Source organism: Nakaseomyces bracarensis (genome assembly GCF_045282275.1).
Source record: "Nakaseomyces bracarensis strain CBM3 chromosome Unknown Scaff10_0, whole genome shotgun sequence".
In the NCBI taxonomy this organism is placed as follows: Eukaryota; Fungi; Ascomycota; class Saccharomycetes; order Saccharomycetales; family Saccharomycetaceae; genus Nakaseomyces; species Nakaseomyces bracarensis.
The window spans coordinates 127,518-146,165 of record NW_027263956.1 but is presented as its reverse complement, the minus strand read 5'-3'; the positions used below and the strand labels follow the sequence as shown (position 1 = coordinate 146,165).

At 35.9% G+C, this 18,648-nt stretch overlaps 8 protein-coding genes across 8 annotated transcripts; 2 read left to right on the top strand and 6 right to left on the bottom strand.

The window, feature by feature from the left end:
- Positions 1-306: 306 nt before the first annotated feature.
- Positions 307-1,218, top strand: RNJ42_02680 (phosphatidylinositol/phosphatidylcholine-binding protein; the record flags this gene model as incomplete). The annotated part of the gene is made up of 1 exon (XM_071052845.1): positions 307-1,218. One exon carries the CDS (start codon positions 307-309, stop codon positions 1,216-1,218), a length of 912 nt encoding a protein of 303 aa, XP_070911095.1.
- A 1,543-nt stretch (positions 1,219-2,761) lies between these two features.
- BUD2 (GTPase-activating protein BUD2) lies at positions 2,762-6,049 on the top strand (the record flags this gene model as incomplete). The annotated part of the gene is made up of 1 exon (XM_071052844.1): positions 2,762-6,049. The coding sequence occupies one exon, from the start codon at positions 2,762-2,764 to the stop codon at positions 6,047-6,049; it is 3,288 nt and encodes a 1,095-aa protein (XP_070911094.1).
- A 1,286-nt stretch (positions 6,050-7,335) lies between these two features.
- MBR1 (Mbr1p) lies at positions 7,336-8,646 on the bottom strand (the record flags this gene model as incomplete). Its single annotated transcript, XM_071052843.1, has 1 exon — positions 7,336-8,646. One exon carries the CDS (start codon positions 8,644-8,646, stop codon positions 7,336-7,338), a length of 1,311 nt encoding a protein of 436 aa, XP_070911093.1.
- A 1,293-nt stretch (positions 8,647-9,939) lies between these two features.
- YJU3 (acylglycerol lipase) lies at positions 9,940-10,875 on the bottom strand (the record flags this gene model as incomplete). The annotated part of the gene is made up of 1 exon (XM_071052842.1): positions 9,940-10,875. The coding sequence occupies one exon, from the start codon at positions 10,873-10,875 to the stop codon at positions 9,940-9,942; it is 936 nt and encodes a 311-aa protein (XP_070911092.1).
- Positions 10,876-11,305: 430 nt separating this feature from the next.
- YJU2 (mRNA splicing protein YJU2) lies at positions 11,306-12,091 on the bottom strand (the record flags this gene model as incomplete). The annotated part of the gene is made up of 1 exon (XM_071052841.1): positions 11,306-12,091. One exon carries the CDS (start codon positions 12,089-12,091, stop codon positions 11,306-11,308), a length of 786 nt encoding a protein of 261 aa, XP_070911091.1.
- Positions 12,092-12,685: 594 nt separating this feature from the next.
- Positions 12,686-13,336, bottom strand: RNJ42_02675 (uncharacterized protein; the record flags this gene model as incomplete). Its single annotated transcript, XM_071052840.1, has 1 exon — positions 12,686-13,336. One exon carries the CDS (start codon positions 13,334-13,336, stop codon positions 12,686-12,688), a length of 651 nt encoding a protein of 216 aa, XP_070911090.1.
- A 2,254-nt stretch (positions 13,337-15,590) lies between these two features.
- RNJ42_02674 (uncharacterized protein) lies at positions 15,591-16,247 on the bottom strand (the record flags this gene model as incomplete). The annotated part of the gene is made up of 1 exon (XM_071052839.1): positions 15,591-16,247. The coding sequence occupies one exon, from the start codon at positions 16,245-16,247 to the stop codon at positions 15,591-15,593; it is 657 nt and encodes a 218-aa protein (XP_070911089.1).
- Positions 16,248-18,159: 1,912 nt separating this feature from the next.
- CWP2 (Cwp2p) lies at positions 18,160-18,435 on the bottom strand (the record flags this gene model as incomplete). The annotated part of the gene is made up of 1 exon (XM_071052838.1): positions 18,160-18,435. The coding sequence occupies one exon, from the start codon at positions 18,433-18,435 to the stop codon at positions 18,160-18,162; it is 276 nt and encodes a 91-aa protein (XP_070911088.1).
- Between the last annotated feature and the right edge of the window lie 213 nt (positions 18,436-18,648).

The window sequence follows — 18,648 nt, the reverse complement described above, 5'->3', positions numbered from 1 at the left end:
ATTGATTTCTTACGGCTGTTTCTGTGGTATCGTTCTCTTGTTTGAGTAGACTGTAGACTATATTAGAGTCTGCCTTTGAGATTAAAGGATTTTCTTTAGGGGAACCTTCTAAGGGCCTTCGTCTGATAGAGAGGGACGAATTCGAGAGAGGGACGAGAGAGAGAGAGAGAGAGATAAAGAGATTTATAAAATTTCAGATATATAAAAGACTAAAAAGGTTTTATTAGTATCTTGTTGGGGGAACTACGTAAGTTCTTGATAAATAAAATAAAATAAAATAAAAAAAAACCATTAGAATAATAAAAAATGAATCCAGCTAAGGAGCAAGAAATTTTGGAGTCGTATCCGCAGACATGTGCTCCGGGGTCGCAATCTGGTACACCTGGTAATCTTAATGAATCGCAGAAGAAGGCGTTAGGAGAGCTTAGGGAGCAGTTAAAGAAGGACGGGTATACGATGCGGTTGGATGATGCCACGTTACTGAGGTTTTTGCGTGCCCGTAAGTTCAATGTGGCCTTAGCGAAGGAGATGTATGTGGCCTGTGAAAAATGGAGGAAGCAAGCCAAGGTTGACACCATTCTGGAGGATTTTCACTATGAGGAGAAGCCGCTGGTTGCGAAATACTACCCACAGTACTACCATAAGACCGACAAGGATGGACGTCCTGTTTACGTGGAGGAATTGGGGACTGTTAACCTGCATGAGATGTATAAGATTACTACCCACGAGCGGATGATCAAGAACCTGGTTTGGGAGTACGAATCCTTCGTTAAGTACAGACTGCCTGCATGCTCGAGGGCAAAGGGGAGTCTTGTTGAGACCTCGTGTACAATCATGAACCTGAAGGGCATATCAATCTCTAGTGCGTACCAAGTGTTGTCCTACGTGAAAGAGGCCTCCCATATCGGCCAGAACTACTACCCGGAACGTATGGGTAAGTTCTACCTGATCAACGCACCATTCGGGTTCTCTACAGCATTCAGACTATTCAAGCCATTCCTAGACCCTGTCACCGTGTCCAAGATTTTCATCCTCGGATCGTCCTACAAGAAAGATCTGCTGAAACAAATCCCAGCTGAGAATTTACCTGTCAAATTCGGTGGTAAATCACAAGTCGACCCCGCTAAAGGTGGCCTAGAATTATCAGACATTGGTCCTTGGAGAGACCCTAAATACATCGGACCAGAAGGAGAAGCACCAAAATCATTTGCTATGTAATTCTTTAATAAGAAGAAAAAAACTTACATAACCAATTCACCCCCCCATCCTCCAACTAATTGAACAAAAGTACTATATATTATTTCAAGGAGAATCCTATGAATACGTTGTCACCATCTTACTTAATCTAATATATAAGTCAGCATCAACTGACAATACCTTTTTGGATACCATTTCATTTAGCCCAATTTTTTTTTCAGAAATAAATCACGTGTACCCTCTATTTTACAACGACAAAGCCACGCTGGCATAAAAGGGCTGTGTGTAGGTTCATAAATAATACGTATTAGCAAAAGCTGGTTCCCTTTTTTCATCTACGCTTGCTCGACAAATTACCCAAAATGGATAAAACACGAATTAAAAGAAAAGGTAGAAGAATGTTGGAGTAGGGCCGTTTGTCTGGTTTTTTTTTTTTAGTTCTTCACTCGGTGCACAGTAAGTACCGTACAAGTCTACTTAGTTTTTACGGTGTTCTATCTATTATTTGCGATTTCCAAGAACCCCATTTGAACCAGCGTACAAATTGTTTTTTTTTACGGCAGGAACGGTAGAAAGCATAGAAAGTATTAACTAATATTTTAAGTGGGTTCCTTGTGTGTACAGTTACGGATTGGAGGATTGGATATATCGAGTAGATGAGATGAGGATGAGAGAAACCTTTTTAGGCTGAATCTTAATTATACAAAGTGGTCAGAACCTTTGAAAGATAGACGGTGATCACTCACGTACGCACGTACGCACACTCACTCACACACACACACACACACACACACACATACATACGCTCGCTCGCTCGCTTGCTCTTCAAATTGCGAGAAACCACTCTGTTCTTTTCTTTGATGTAGATGTGTCCTGTTTTGTAAATTGAGTTCCCTCATTGTGGAATGAAGAAAAAAAGTGACATAAATACCCAGTGGAAAAGAAAGCAGGTCCCAATTAAAAAAAAAAAAAGTAATAATAAATTGGATTTGGTAAACAAAAATTTAGCAAATTCTTATTTTCTCTTGAATAAATAAATAAAGCACAAATAGAATAGAGTACTATATAGATAACTTTTTTAGGGATGAAATAGAAAAATAAACAAGAGAAAACTAGAATAACAAGAGATAGAGAGAAATATTGCTTAGTTGCAAATAATTCAAAACAGAATAGTTTATTTAAAACATAACAAGAGGAAAAATATTCATCAAAAAGCTAAAAATAACTTTCCTTGAATAAAAAAAATAGGTGAAGTTGTGGAGTTCATACATAAGAAGTATAAAAAATTACAAAAACAGAAACCTTGGAATACAAAATATATCTCTGGATATAAAGTAGATCAATCTCATTTACAATAAAAGTAAGGCTCTTTTGTCATTAAAAATCATTTCTAAGAAAGAAATAAAAAAAAATAGGAGATTAAGTAAATTAAGACCAGATACTAAATCTATAAATAGATTACCATCAAAAAACTAGAAAACCAGAAGAAGTTTTATTTAGGATTAGGAACACGAAAAAAACAATAATAACATTAAAAATAAAAATAACATAAAAGTAAGAACATATGCTGCCTACAGATCAGCTGAAAAAGGAGTTTACATCATCAAAGTTTTCCAGACTAGTGCGACAGAAGAAAGGATGTTTCATAGGGAAAGTCGATTGGGCGAGCCATGTTCTTCGAGATTGGAAGAGCCATTATTTACAGGTTACAGAATACGGTGTTCTTACACATGCTATTGATGCTCCTATACTGAACTCTGGGCTTATGCGGTCTGGGAATGGTCTTGCAGAGCCCAAACATCCAATCATAAAGCATCTACACAAGTGCAGAATACGGCTACTTGAATCAGACAGGATAAATGCTTCAGGTCCAACCCCAGTACCGTCTAATTTGCCTGTGATAGAGGTAGTAGCTAGGACACCTATAGCATCTAAAGAGGTGAAGGTATATCTACGTGTTACTGATTTAGCAAAGTTCCAGGAATTATTGGTAGCTTTGGTATGGTGGAGTACTTTCAACATTAAGGGAATCTCTGAGAAGATTTGTATCCAAACTCCAGAGTATTTATTAGATGAAGAAGAGGGCTCAGAGCTATATCTTAGTAGAGAGGAGAACCTGTCCGATGATGACTGTTTTGAAGAGGGAGGTAATATAAACGATGTAAGCAAAAACTTACCCCAAAATGTCCTCAATGAGGCCTTTACGTTCAATTGTAACGTATATGGTCCCATACCATTTGATGCCAACGTGACAACTCTAAAAGATATCTCAAATATAGACAAATATCTCAGCCAAAGCTCATTCATAGACGCAGGTAGTCTACTCAACCCAGATCATCAATGGAATTCATCAAATTTTTCATGGTTCAAGGCTAAATGTATACTAAAGAAGGATGGTATGCTGGACATTACCATCGATGGTATTCTGGTTTATTCCTTAGATGTCAAGAGTTTGTTGAGTTCTGAGGTCAGGAAAATTAATGGTCATATATACAATGATAACTGTCTATACATTGGACATTTAGCTGCACTACGGTCTAAAATAAATTATATTGGTGATAACCTTTTGCAGGGAGCTGGACTCGATAATAACCATCAAGCATTACTATTGCATAGCAAAAATAGAAGTATGATTGAAGAGTTATATATGCTTCTACAATTGTTCACTTCTACAGAACAACTATCTTTAACAGGAGCTGCTAGATCTAATACACTACGTCTAGTGAATAATTTAGAAGTGATGATTTTAGAAGGAAGTCTTGATAGTACAGCAGGTTTAGAAAATGGGACATTATTTGTTGATGTTGTTCTATGGGATAAAATTTTTGCTCGGACTCCATTTGTTCCTTGCTCGAAGAAGCCATTTTGGAGAGAGGTTTTTGAATTTACGGAATCGATTATACCGGATAGGCTGCAGTTTGATCTGAAATGTAACTACGAATACAAACAAGAAATAATCGGTAGATGTGTACTCTCGAGAGAAATGATACACGGTACTATGGTTAATAAGGAAACAAGAGTGCCGATTTTTTCAACTAAGAATCCAGAACAAGAAGTGGGTAATCTATGTTTGAAAGTAACTAGTAGAAAAAATTATATTCTGCCACCCGAAAACTTCAAGAATGTCGAAAATTCACTAAAATCAATAAATATGAAATATTTGACAGATTTCGCTTATGGCGACAGTATAGGAACCTCTACAGAAGTTGAAAAATGTGCATTAACATTTTTAAATATATTCCAGTCATTAAGAAGAGAAGAAAATTGGTGTTCCACCTTGATAACAAAAGAGTTAGAAGATTTCAATAGAATTATGGCCAATAGAGATCCTAATAGTAGTACACCAACACCAAGTATTAATTCCTTATTTAGAGGTAACTCAGTTTTGAGTAAAACTTTGGAAATATATTTCCTCAGAGTTGGGAAAGAGTATCTTGAAAAAGCCTTTGGTGATATTATTTATGAGCTGTTGAAGCAAGAGTCATCTTTTGAGCTAGATCCAGCACGGCTCATAGCAGAAACTGATAAAGAAAAGGAGGAACAACTTTCAAAGAATGAAAATAGCTTATTGAAATGGGTTAGAGTGATTTGGAATAGAATACTCGAGACTAGCAATGACCTTCCTCAGTCTATTAAAAATCAACTTCAACAAATACGTAAAGGTTTTGAAATAGTTGCCTTGGAGAAAAATCAAAAGATCGTGCTGCAGTGTATTTCGGTATTTTTGTTTTTGAGATTCTTTTGTCCACTTTTTCTAAATCCTAAACTATTCAAATTTACAGAGGGACATTTATCTATGCAGCAAACCAGAAATATGTTGTTGTTAACGAAAGTGCTTCATAACTTGTCAACTTTGAATGAATTCGGGACTAAGGAGGCCTGGTTGGAGAGACTAAATCCTTTTATTGTAGACCTTTCGGATGAGGTCACTGATTATATTGATAAAGTTACTGGAAAGAAGCTCGATTTTTCATCGAAAATATTGGATCTCTCCGATGACCCTAGAACCAGTTTAGCTAGAATTAACAAGAATGTTTTACCATACATGAAATTCTCTATTTATGGAATTGACAAATATCAGGATGAAACTGAATTTATAGAGCTAATTATCACTGATAAACTTGGTGCCCAGAATAATATCAAAAATGAAAGAGCATCCGATTTTGATGGACTAGAAGACTGGACTACTATGGATGAAGAGAAGCCATTTATAGGCGAGCTTGAATTTGAAGAAATTACAGAGGATAATTTAGATGTTTTCGGTGATGATCTTATGAAGTTTTTGAGAGAGCATGACTCACCTAAAATAATGACCATTACTTCAAAGCTACCATCATTACAATCTAAGAAAGTCACGAAGAAGGATTTTGATATTTTCGATAATTTGGGAACTGAATCGGAATTACTTGTCAACAAACTTGATCGTTTATTAAATAAGCTATCAGACTATGAATATCCCTCGGTGGCATTGACGGAGCGTGAGAAATTTATTACTAATCTCATAAATAACACCTACTATACCAGAGATAGATTCATTATTGTAAATTTAGCTCAGCAATTCAATCGCGATGGTAAGTTCATGAGTCTTTTTACAAGTTCGGGGCAAACTGAACTGTTTGAAATATTCACCAAAGTTACCGAACGTGCAAGACCAACTAATGAACCTACGCAACGTAATCAAAACAGAAACACTGTATACGGATCAAAAAAATCCTCTTCAGGATACGGTTTGAATAAAAATATGGCTAATGGGAAAACTGAGAAGAGCACGAACCATCATCGCCATGAAAAAGATGATAAAAAACTAGCTGCTGCCACAAGATTTAGTAGATGGCTTAAAAAGAAAATTTGATTATGTAACTGTAACTGATGTAATATTATATACTCTACAAAAGGCTCGTGTCTAAAAACCACCTTTGTAGACCAATTTTTTGTTCTGTAAAAATATTTTTTATCTCACGCACTTATATAGATGGGAGCATGTAATAATATGCATATGTATCATTCTATCATTTATGGACACGTTTAGAAAGCAAGCTACACATATTTCTTATTTATTGAGTTAAATAAAATCACTACTTAACATAAAACGACTCTTCAATAAATGGGGTATTAACAGCAAATAGATAGAATAGGATTATAAAAAAAACATGTGCTGAATGGAGAGAATAAAAAGGAATATTAAAAGGAATGGATATATAGGATTTAAGAAAAGCCATTGAAGAATAAAGAGGCTTTTCAAAACAAACCTATTAGTATTTTTTAAATCAATGAAATCATATGGTTGTTAGCTGTGGTTTAGACACAACAAACATAAAACAGATCAATCAAAATAATAACAAAAAAGAAAACATAAACAAGAAAGATAACATATTAAACTGAAAAATAACACCAAAACAAGCGCTTAATCGAAATCAATAGCACTAACTAAATCCAACAAAAAACAAAAAATATATATCTAACTGATTGCAATAACAACAAAAATGGTTAAAGTTATCTTACAGAAATTAATTCTTAGATTTTTTATTTTTTTATTACTTTTTTCGTTTGATTGTTGTTATTGTAAAACTCTCAAGTTAGTTGAATACATCACTGAATTCAAATATCTAAGCTCAAAAAAATGTAATATATTATAACATGCGTTGGTGTAACGCTGTAATACTCTGTTTACTTCTTTATTTTAGGGGATGGTAATAAAATAAAGATTATTAATAAAAAAAAAATTCTCAATCGTCTGAGAAAAGAAAACCTGTTCGAATATTATTAAAGAATAGAGAAAAAATAATAAATTTTTGACCTCATGTGGCTGTGAGAAACTACCGAAGAGAGCTTTATGTCTATCCTGATCATCCTATTAATATTAAATGTTTAAGCTCTCTATCAATTAGGTCTCACGATATAGGGGGCAAAGACGCATGAAGGTAGTAATGAAGTAAAATTTTGGGATTCTGAACCAATAATTTTTTTGATAAAATAAAGTTTTAATCTGGAAGATTAGTAATAGGAAAATAAATAGAAAATAGGAATGAAAAAATAGAGGTAAGTGTCCTTATTGTAATTGTACCTAGACAATGTCATTTATTTCTTTGAGTTATTTTTTTTTTTCATCATTATTAAGACATAATCGTTTTTTCTATGTTACGCGAATGAGTTCTCTAAGGACATTTCAATATATGATTTCTTTCTTGAGCTGCTACATCTTGACAAATTACCTGTTGGGCGATCCGCTCCCCTAACTTTATCATTTCCTCCATCAAATGTATTTACTAGCCCAGCTACCGTATAGCTTCTTTGCTTTCTGCTTCCACGTGATGTAGGAGGAATGTCCTCTTCGTTCTTGTAGTCTTTAGTAGCCAGAGCATCTAACTGCGATGAGACGTACTTTTCTAGCGAGTACAAATGAGTAGGGATAGCTATACTGCCGCACCTTGAATAAGGCCTTGATGGTGATTCTAACTGAGGTGATGGCGAATCTTCCATGATTGCGTTTCCAGGCACGAATGATGTACTGTTACTTCTCTGTGGAGGCTGAAAGCTATTATTCCTGTTCAGAGCTCCCATACTACTGTTGGAGGCCCGTTTTAGGGAAGGCTTTCTGGGTTTCGAACTTTGGATAGACTGAGATCTGCTGTTATTATTCATCTGCTGGATAATAGTGCTCGTATTCCTTCTAGAAAGTACTGAAGGCCTCAAAGGAAAATCTGGGTCTGTCATTGTGCGTCTTAGTCTAAACTGATCCGTAGGAGAGGATGCGTTGTTATAGTTTATATTATTATTAGATGGAACGTTGTTGTAATTTATATTATAATTCGATGAAGCAGTAAAAGAAGGAGTTTTGAATGGGTTTTTAAACTTTTGGTCCTGTTGTTTTGCAGGTGACCTCAACTTTGTAGCAGACTGGATAGATGAGACGTCAGACAGATATGAGGATGAGTTACTTGAGGTTATAGAAGGTTTCCTCCTTCTTGTCAGCTTCGACTTCTTATCCTTATGAGAAGTATCTTTATCTTCTTCTTCTCCTTGTTCTTCTTCGTCTTCCTCATCTTCTCCACACAGCTCAACCAATGGGTCCTCCTCTTCCAGTGGATCCAGAGCGACGTTAGTAAAAGAGGTCGTAGGAATGATAAAACTCGTTCCTCGCTCTACGGCTACATATGTATGAGGGGTGACAGTCTCACTACCACTTTGTTCTTGGCCTTGGTCTTGGTATTGTTCTTGTTCTTGTTCTTGGCCTAATACTTGGTCTAGGTCTCGCACTTGTTCATTGTTAAGCCCTCGAATTTCGTCCTGACCTTCCTCATTCCTTGGGTCGAGGTTTCCAGTTTCATAATCGTCGGAGCCATAAACATAAAACTTCTCTAACTCGTCTTGCTCATCCAGGTCTAAAGAACACGGATCCTGTACAGCCCTCTCAAACACATCTAACATAGTCCCAGTACGACAATCCATTTAATTATTAAATAATGTTTTGTATGTTTGTATATTGTGCGTTGTTATATTTTTTTTTATTATTATTATTGTTGTTATTATTATTATTTTAACTCTCTATCTTATAAACCTTCTCATATAGTTTGGGATATGGTGTTTTCTTATTGATTCCTAATAATATTGTTTATGTACTTTATTTAAAGAACAAGATATCGTTATGCCGCAGTGAGCAAGTAATTTTTTTTATTTATATATATTCAATTTATTTATATATTTTATTTCTTTTGTAAATATTTTTAAGTTGATTTAATTCTTTCTTCTATCTAATTTCCCTCTTTTTTTTCACTTTCATTATTACAGTTAAATTACACAATTCTTACAATAAGTTTCCGCCACCCCTTCTCTATCCCAAACCTCTCCCGGTACCCTGTCCCTACTTAACTTCAAGAAAGAATTTAAAGTTTTTTAGAAGTTTTTTGTAAGTGTTCTTCCTTCTTCATTTTACTTAGTATACAAGGCTTGTTGTCTTCTTCTTACTAAAAGAAAAGTTTGTCGCTATCGCACTACGAACTGCCAAATTTAAAGAAATCTACTTCTTCTTCCTCTTCAATTAAGAAATACGACTCTCATGACAATTCCTTCGTCCTCTTTAAGATATTTGACTTCCTTAGGTGTTTTACCAATAGCACAAATACATTAGAAATTGAATATACATATGTACAAAAATCGCATCAACTTCCTGTATTATTAAAAAAGTCTTTTCTTGTTTGTTTTTTAGGGGATACCCCAACCCTTAATTCTGTCCCTTCTACGATTGTCCCCCTACAATTGTCTCCTTCTACCACTGGCCCCTTCTACGAGTTTCTCCTTCTAGGAGCTTGTCTGCCTACGACTCTAGGAGCTGGTCTGCCTACGACTCTTTCCCACGATTGTCCCTCTCTATGATTGTCCCCCCTGCATGTCCCTTTCAACTAACCAGTAAAAGACGAGAGACACCCATTTTCACTTTTTATATCGTAACTGATTATATCTTGTTCAAGAATTTGACAACAGTTTGACAACTGCTTTAATAGCACATCACACATGAAATGTCCAAAATTGGTGTGCTTTTAGCTTTGATAGTAGATTATTTCTTTGGATAATACTTGGATAATTTCTTATGTTATGTAATAAATGATTTACGGGATTTGTGTGCGTGGAATAAAAAATTCCACTTATTGTAATAGCAAAAAAATATAATTTTTATGTAATTTTATTATGAATTGGCTTTTTATTAAATAATTGATTATGATTTACTAGCTTATTTAGTTATTTTTACAACTTGCTCTGAGATGTAGTGTGTGCGTCTAGCCACTTCTTCAAGTCCGAGAAAACTAGATTGAATGATTCATCGGTTTCAAGTGACAGGATACTGTGTCTTGCGTTCTTGTAAGTTTTCAAAGTCTTATCAGTCGATGGGCAAAGTTCGATGAATTTCTCGGAGCCCTTCGGGTCATTGATTGTGTCTCCTTGACCGTGTTGCACCAGCACGGGCTTGTCCTTTGGATATTTCTTTGAAACTAGGCCATTGGTGTCGTTGTACAGACGTTTACCACGCTCCAAGAAATCGTATATCTGCTCAAAGGACCCATACATAGGAATACTCATAGGCTTATCGTTCTGTAGAAATTCCCGGTAACGTGGGTCAGCTGTGATACCATCGAGGTCCAGTCCCGTGTCAATCCGATGTTTCCCGAGACACTTGGCCAACATTGGAGAGATCCATTCTGTCAGCTTATTTGGTTTGGAGTGTGGGTGTAATATAATTAATGGACCAGATGCAATGTACCCAGCAATTTTCTCACGGTACTTCCCGTGACAGGCATAGTTCAAGATTATTGCACCGCCCATAGAATGACCCCATAGATATAAAGGTAAGTTACCACACTCTTTCAAGTTCTTCTCGATAAAATGGTCTAGATCTTTGAATGTGTGGTATTCATTGGTGAGACCTTTCAATTTACCAGGAGATGTTACGCCTGAACCGCGCTGGTCAAAAGTAAAGGACTCATACCCTGCTAACGCTAAGTGATCCATTAACCTTGAGTTAATAGTGGTGTATTCACCAAATCCGTGAACAAGTAGCAAACGGGCCTTAGGAGCACCCTCAGCCACTTTCCACAAAACGTAACCAAATTTCGCACCCTCGAATTCTTCATATTCTAAGTCGGGTTTCGTGGTCTGAACCGTATATGGGAAAGGAATAGCCATTATAATTATTTGGTTGTTGCTGTTATTTTTGTTGTTGTTTTTTTTTGATTTTGAGGAATTGTTTTTTGGGAAAATTTGCTTTTAAGATCAGATATCTTTTGTCACTGTTTTTATAGTCAGATCAACGATCACACTTGTTTAATGGTTTGTTGAATGGTTTGTTGAATGCATAAGCAGATGGCGTCCTCTCTCACTGAAACCTTTGATATATAGTGAGTACCACCCGGGCTTAATCAGTTGAAGATGAAAGAAAGAGAGAGAGAGAGAAAGACGGAGCCGAAGAAGAAAAGAAATTTTCGGAATCAGCTCACAGTGAAAATCGAAATATGGGACTCCGCTTATACTCATTCCACGGAACGGAACTGGCAATTGATAAGGCCAGATGCATGCATACTACGAAATTGGGTGTTATGTACATGTAAGTTATTTCTTATTTATTCCTTTTCTTCACTATTCCGAGAGATTTCTTCTTGATTTTCATGGTGATTTTAGGTTTCTGTAGTGGTGGTGGAGCACTTGGTGGCGAGATCACCGTTCCTTGACTGTTTTCGGATGCAAAAGCATTTGCTACTGCTTTATTGAGTGCATTATCCTCGATTGCTGTTTCTGGCTGAAGAGTTGAGAAGGTTAACTTCTCAGAGAGTTCCAACTTCTGTTGGTTTTTTTCTATGAGCTTCTCTAGCGTTTCTGCATCCTTTTGTTGTTTCTGTAGTTTAGATAATCTATCTTCGAGTAGTTCCATCTTACCCTTACCAGATGGTAATCCTTTTCCATCTGACTCTTCAAGCTCCTTTTCACGTGCCAGTCTCTCAAGAGTTTCCTGTAAAGTCTCTTTCTTTGCCTTGTCTTCCTCGTCTTTTCGTTGTACATAGTTTCGTACCCCTCCAACTACCATTACATAGTCGGAACTCTTGGGATCTGTTCTAAAACTTATAGTATTGGCACACTGTGGGCACCGTATGGTGAATTGAAACATCTTGATGCTGCCTAGATACTTCTCATCCAACACTTTCTTCTTACCATTAAATTTCCTGCTTTTCGGTATATATTCATCACATTTCAAACACCGCATACTAAATGGTGTCATTAACCGTATAGAGGATTCATTTCTGTCACTGCTCTTCAGCTTCTTGCTCATAGACCGAGCTAACTTTTCAGCTTTAGCGGGATCATAATCCGGTGGGTAATACTTGTTAATAGCTTTCCTTTCTGACATGAGTTATGTGAACTGCTAAAGAATGCAAAAAAAAACTTGGAATATATTATGTGAGCAAATGATGTGTAGTACAACAGTATTTTGTAGAAAGTGGCTAGCTCCTCAGTCTTATAAAGTATATAAACTTTTGTATATTTACACTTAAAGTGATGCATACATCAACATTATCCCATCCTAGCTCATCGCTGAATTTTTATAATTACCCGGAATGCAGATCGAACTTGAAAATTTCTATCAGCGGGTACTCTACGTATGCTATGATTTAAATATATTGACTAAATAATTATTCATTATTTCAAGTAGTTTGTTATATAACTTCTGATCTTTGATGCTATATATATTCTAATATACCATTGAGTTTATACACATAAAATAGGTATTAAAAATTTGCTCGGTCGTAAAAGCACTGGTTCTGTTTAATAGCTGTATCATTTAGTAGATTATATATGATGAGTGAATTACCACTCAATGGGTATATAGTTTGTTTAATTTGTTTTAAAGTGGTTTAATCCTGGTTAAATGAAATGGTAGCTATAAAAGTTGAAAAACAGTTAAATCAAAGTGTCAATTAGTAGAATGTTGATGCCTTCAGGTTTATAACAGCATAGCAACGGCGGCAACAGCACCGGCACCCATACCGACAGCGACCTTACCAGCACCGTTAGCAGTTTGCTGGTGGATGGTGGAGGTAGCTTGGATTTGGCCATCAGTGATTTGAGAGATGGCAGCAGCAGTGTGGGAAGCAGCAGCAGAGGTGGTAGCAGAGCTAGCACCAGAACTAGCACCAGAAGAACCAGCTGGGGTGAAGTCTGGAACAGTAGAACCAGAAGCGGATCTGGCAGAGACAACAATACCAGTAGAACCAGAAACATTGTCAGTGGACAACTTGTATTCAGAGCCAGATGGAACAGCGTAGAAACCGGTGTTGTCCTTGAAAGCTAGACGGCCACCAGTCAAAGAGAAACCAGTGGTGGCATCAGCTTCAGAACCTTCCTTGACAGTACCGTCAGAACCAACAACAGCATAGGTGTTGTCAGAGAACTTCAACTTACCAGCATCAGTAACAGTACCGGACAAAGAGTTGGAACCGGACTTGAAGACAATCTCACCATTGTCAGAGAAGGCACCCAACATGTGGACGGAAGAACCAGAGTGGATGGACAACAAACCGAAGGTTTGGGAGTCAGCAACAACAACCTTGGCCAAAGCGATCAAAGCAACAGAGAAAGCAGTAGAGAACTTCATTTAATAATAGTATAGCGAGTGGTTTTTGTTGTAAATATCGACTGTATAGAGGATGGGTTTTTAGATTTTAGTTTAAAATATGAACAGCAATGAAATAAAAAACTCAGATATCTCAAGAAATAATACCAGTTTATATACTTGTTTTTTTTTAGATTTCACGGTAAATTATATTTGCTATTCTTATTTATTTAAGATCATAAAATTATTCTAAAAACGGAAGCTACAAAAAGAAAACCCAGGGATAGAGATACCGTAGCTCTTCATTTGTGTACTCCTCTTAATCACTCTCCTGGAAGCTCAATCCTATTCTATCAACAATTATGTCTCTAAGGAAAAGGAGATTTTTTTCATTAATTCCTTTAGCTGGGTGGGACGTGGTATGGCTGATAAAAACTACGCTATCATATTTGTTTATTGATGAATGGATGGAAAATGGTAGACGGATTATTGCGTGGTACACAACTGACTCTGCCTATTATCCTGGTAATAGGGAAAAGGTGATTTTCGTCTCACTAGTCGTTAAAAGATGGCAATAATACTTTGTTGATGGACAAAAAATCGTAACAACGAAAAAAGTATATTACTAATAAATACTGTGGGCCCTCTTTCATATTCTCCTCTTTGTTGTGGGTGACACGTCAATTTGTTTGAGATTGTAAGTACTACAAGCTAGAAACTACGTTATTGACTATATTATGCTTTTTGCTCACTTCGCTGGCTGTATCATAGTTCAGCATCTTTTCGATTGGTATCGTGTTTCCTCTATTATATTTTTGTTGGTCTAACTTTATATTCCTTCATTCTGAATCCTATAAATAGAAGCTATAACGCAGATCCATTTGCTACACCTGATATGCTAACCCTTATTCCCTTCTGATACCTGTTTCCCTTTGAATTCTTTTAGAACAGTCAATACAAAAATAATAGCTTATAATAAAATAACGGCAATGTATTCTACTGAGAATGTTTTGGTCATAAGTTAAAAAGAAACTTATGAAGTGGTATGATGTAGCTAGGCCTCTACAACAATAACACGAAAAAAAGAAATTAGTAAACACTGTGAAATGACGTATTTCAAGATACTCTTTTTTGGTAAGAAATAACTGCACTGCTTTGCATGTTGCCTATTCCTTTTCTTTTTAAATGTTAAATCTTATATTTATTGAATTTACATCACCCCACATACCCACCGCAATCTATCCATTAAAGGTAATTGGGTAAACAAGTTTCCACTTAATAATAGGGTGCGAGGCTGTTTTAATCTTTTAGCTCTCCGGAACCTCAGGTGACAATGCTAGTATTTACTTTCTTATTTTTACATAATGACCTAACTAAAAGGATGTGAGGCTAGGCCGGAGCATAGTGACGAGCCAGTCAAAAATCAGCCACACCTTCACTGTGGGTCAGCAATTAATTGAATTCCAGACTTACGTAGTTTATGAATTACGCGTCGTAACAGTCCCTGCATCTTATGAGATTTACTACACGCTAAATGTTATTCGCCGGCATCCATCCTTTAACTCATTATAGACCTAACACACTCTAGTTTTTGTCACGAGGATATCATACCAAAACGAAATATAAAACATAAATATAAACATAAATATAAACATAATTATCAACATAACGATAGGGTCTTTAATGTTATTTATTGCGACCTCAATATAGTAGCTGACCGTTCATCGAAAATGAAACATTATTCTTCTGTCTATTTCGACATCACATGTTCTCCTAATCATTGTGAGACTTTATTCTTTACAATAACACTAGACGTATATTATAGATGATAACAATATACCGTAAATCAAGCTGATGTCTCAACGTTTCCAAAGTAATCTACAAAGCATCATCAATGTGTAAATGCTGAGTCGAACTTCACCCGTGGCACATGGTACTGTTAATTAACTGAGAATATATATTCATTAATAGAATCAATATAATCTAAAGAAAATTATAACTTCAGAGTTTTTGGAATCTCAGAGCTTTTGGAATGTTGCAACAGAGTTGTTTCTACTCAAGTTCAAAAATAAAACTAGCAATTATGAGGGAAATTAAACCTTCTTATTATTTATTATGGTATAATATGTAATGGTAAAAGGTGAATTGACACCGATGAAATTCTATTTGGTATATATGTTGTTTATTTAAATTAAAAATGCTTATTTTTTTAAAACCAGTTTAAAAAAGAGTAATTATTGAAATGAAAAAAATTGTAAATTTGAAATAATGAATGGATATTTTGGTTCCATTAAATTTACAACAACATAGCAATAGCGGCGACGGCACCGGCACCCATACCGGCAGCAACCTTACCAGCACCGTTAGCAGTTTGTTGATGGATGGTGGAGGTAGCTTGGATTTGACCATCAGTGATTTGAGAGATGGCAGCAGCAGTGTGGGAGGCAGCAGCAGAAGTGGCAGCAGAGGCAGAAGAGCCAGCAGAGGAACCAGAAGAGGAACCAGATGGGGTGAAGTCCGGGACGGTGCTACCAGTAGCGGATCTAGCAGAGACAACAATACCGGTGGAACCAGAGGCATCTTCAGTAGACAACTTGTATTCAGTACCAGATGGAACAGCGTAGAAACCAGTGCTGTCCTTGTAAGCTAGACGGCCACCAGTCAAAGAGAAACCAGTGGTGGCATCAGCTTCGGAACCTTCCTTAACGGAACCGTCAGAACCAACAACAGCATAGGTGTTGTCAGAGAACTTCAACTTACCAGCATCCGTAACGGTACCGGATAGAGAGTTGGAACCGGACTTGAAGACAATAGCACCGTTGTCAGCGAAAGCACCCAACAAGTGAACGGAAGAACCGGAGTGGATAGACAACAAACCGAAGGTTTGGGAGTCAGCAACGACAACCTTGGCCAAAGCGATCAAAGCAACAGAGAAAGCAGTAGAGAACTTCATTTTTGATTAATAGTGTAGCGAGTGGTTTTTTTAATGTTTAAAATATCGACTGTATAGAGGATGGATTATTTTTTTCTGTATTATATAGAAAGAAAAAAGAACTACAGTTATCTATTCGATATAATTAAAAGTATGGGTTTATATACTTTTTTTTAATTATATTTTTTTTACCCACTTTATCGATGTCAATGCTAACTTAGCTGTCGAAGCTTCTAAAAAAGCAAAGAAGCTACCGTAACCCTTTTCAAATATTTATTTATTTACATTCGTCATTTTTATTTCTATCAAGTCCTAATAAAAAAAAAGGCCCTTTTCCAGTGCCGTGGTATGGCTGACAGAAACGCAGCTACAATCAATATATTCTCTTCCCATACACTGAAAGGTAAATAAATAAATAAACACTGTGAATGAAGTGTAAGGTGCTATTTTTGGGTATTAACAGTGCTATATGGAATACTTGGGTTATACTTTACGGGAAATGCCAATAGGGTCTAAGAAGTTTTTTTACCGTGTACTTTCTCCTACTTGTGTTTCTTCTGCTTGTGTTTCTGTAGAATGTTGTAAAATATTGCGTGACGCACAAGAAATCTTGAGAGGACAACTAATTACGGTGGGGGGGTTGTTGTTTTCTTTATGCTACTAATTGTTACTCCCCTTTTTACCCTTTGTGGGGGACACGTAGATTAGAAGTGCATTTTAAAAAAATAGGTAGCTACGTCTTGCAGTTAGACTGTCGAGTCCCACCCTATCCAATGTGTCCGTACGGGGGTTTAACTGTACATGTTTGTTATTTTTATTGTTTATGTTTTCTATAAATAGAAGTTTAACAATGTAGATCCATTTCGGTACGTAAAGTAAACTCTCTTTGTAATTATATATTTATTACAGAGAGAATGTCGTATAGGTTTAAATAAAAATAGGATAACACCCAAAGAAAAAGGGTTATTCTGTTCTGAGAATGTTTGAATGTAGAGAGACTTCTACAGGTGTGAAAAAAAGAAAGAAAATAAATAAAATGACGTATTTTTTTTTTGAACTTGATAGAAGATACTGCACAAAACTCTTTATTAGAAAAAGGCCTTTTCCTCAATATAACCTAAAGTGGTAATACGGTAAACAAGCCAGGAACATGTGAAGCTGTCTAAATATATTTTTTCTTCTCCGGCCATGTGACAATGCCAACTTATATAATGATATCCAAAACTGGAGAGGAGGGGTTCCCAGCGTTTTTTTACTGTGTTTTTCTCAATTATGTGTCAAAAGTGGTATTGACACTCGATAGAGATTTGGGTATTGGCGTTGATAACATACGCGTCTAGATTAAGCTTTCATTTGAGTACCAATGCTAATATTTTGACTTAACAGAAGGGTTTCTCTGCTAAAATAAAGGAAAATGTATGAACTTACATTTTGAGAGTATTAATATTGTAGATAAAAAAAAATTGTTCTTAAAAAGAAAAACGTTAGTCTTTATATTTCAACATGTGGAGACATTCTCCTGATTTAAATATATATAAATTAACGATGTTATAATCTCTTGTGAGTTAGATTAAACTCCGCAATAATTGTAATAAACAAAAAGGAAAATACTATTTGTTATGAGGGGTATCTATATGCCTATTATTTATTTAATTTTTTTTATATAGAACAAAAAAATTATTGTGGAAAAAATTAAATTCTCTATATGTAGAAGTTTAATTATCAATCTTTCCATTTTAAATTCGTTACCATATCTTATATGTTATTTGTATTGAAAAGAAAATGAAAGATAGAGTACTTCTGCTCCCGGAATAGTAGCTTTAAAAAAGGACGTGAATGCGGTTAAAAACTGAAAATTGATGTCGTAAATTTATTATTTATTAGATTAAAAATAAAAATAAAAAATAAAATATATTATCGTAAGTTAGGATACTTACAACAACATAGCGACAGCAGCAACAGCACCGGCACCCATACCGACAGCGACCTTACCAGCACCGTTAGCGGTTTGTTGGTGGATGGTGGTAGTAGCGTTGGAAGATGGAACGTACATGGAAGAAGAAGCGTGAGCAGAGGTGGTAGCCTTGGTGGTGGTAGCAGCAGAGGTAGCTTGGATTTGACCATCGTTGATTTGAGAGATGGCATCAGCAGCGGAAGCCATGTTGGTCAAAGCGACCAAAGCAACGGTGAAAACAGTAGAGTACATCATTTTTATTATTAGGGTTTTGTATTAAGCGAAAGTTAAGTTTTTAGGATGGTTTTTTTATTCTTTATAACATAAAATGGAAATGGAAAGAAAAAAAAGACTATTGATTGATATTTTACTTGTCCTTATATACTTATTTTTTTGTCGATTTTTGTTTATTTACTTATCATTACAGTTCACTGGTAAAATAGAAAACCTTTAGGTGGATAGCAGGAA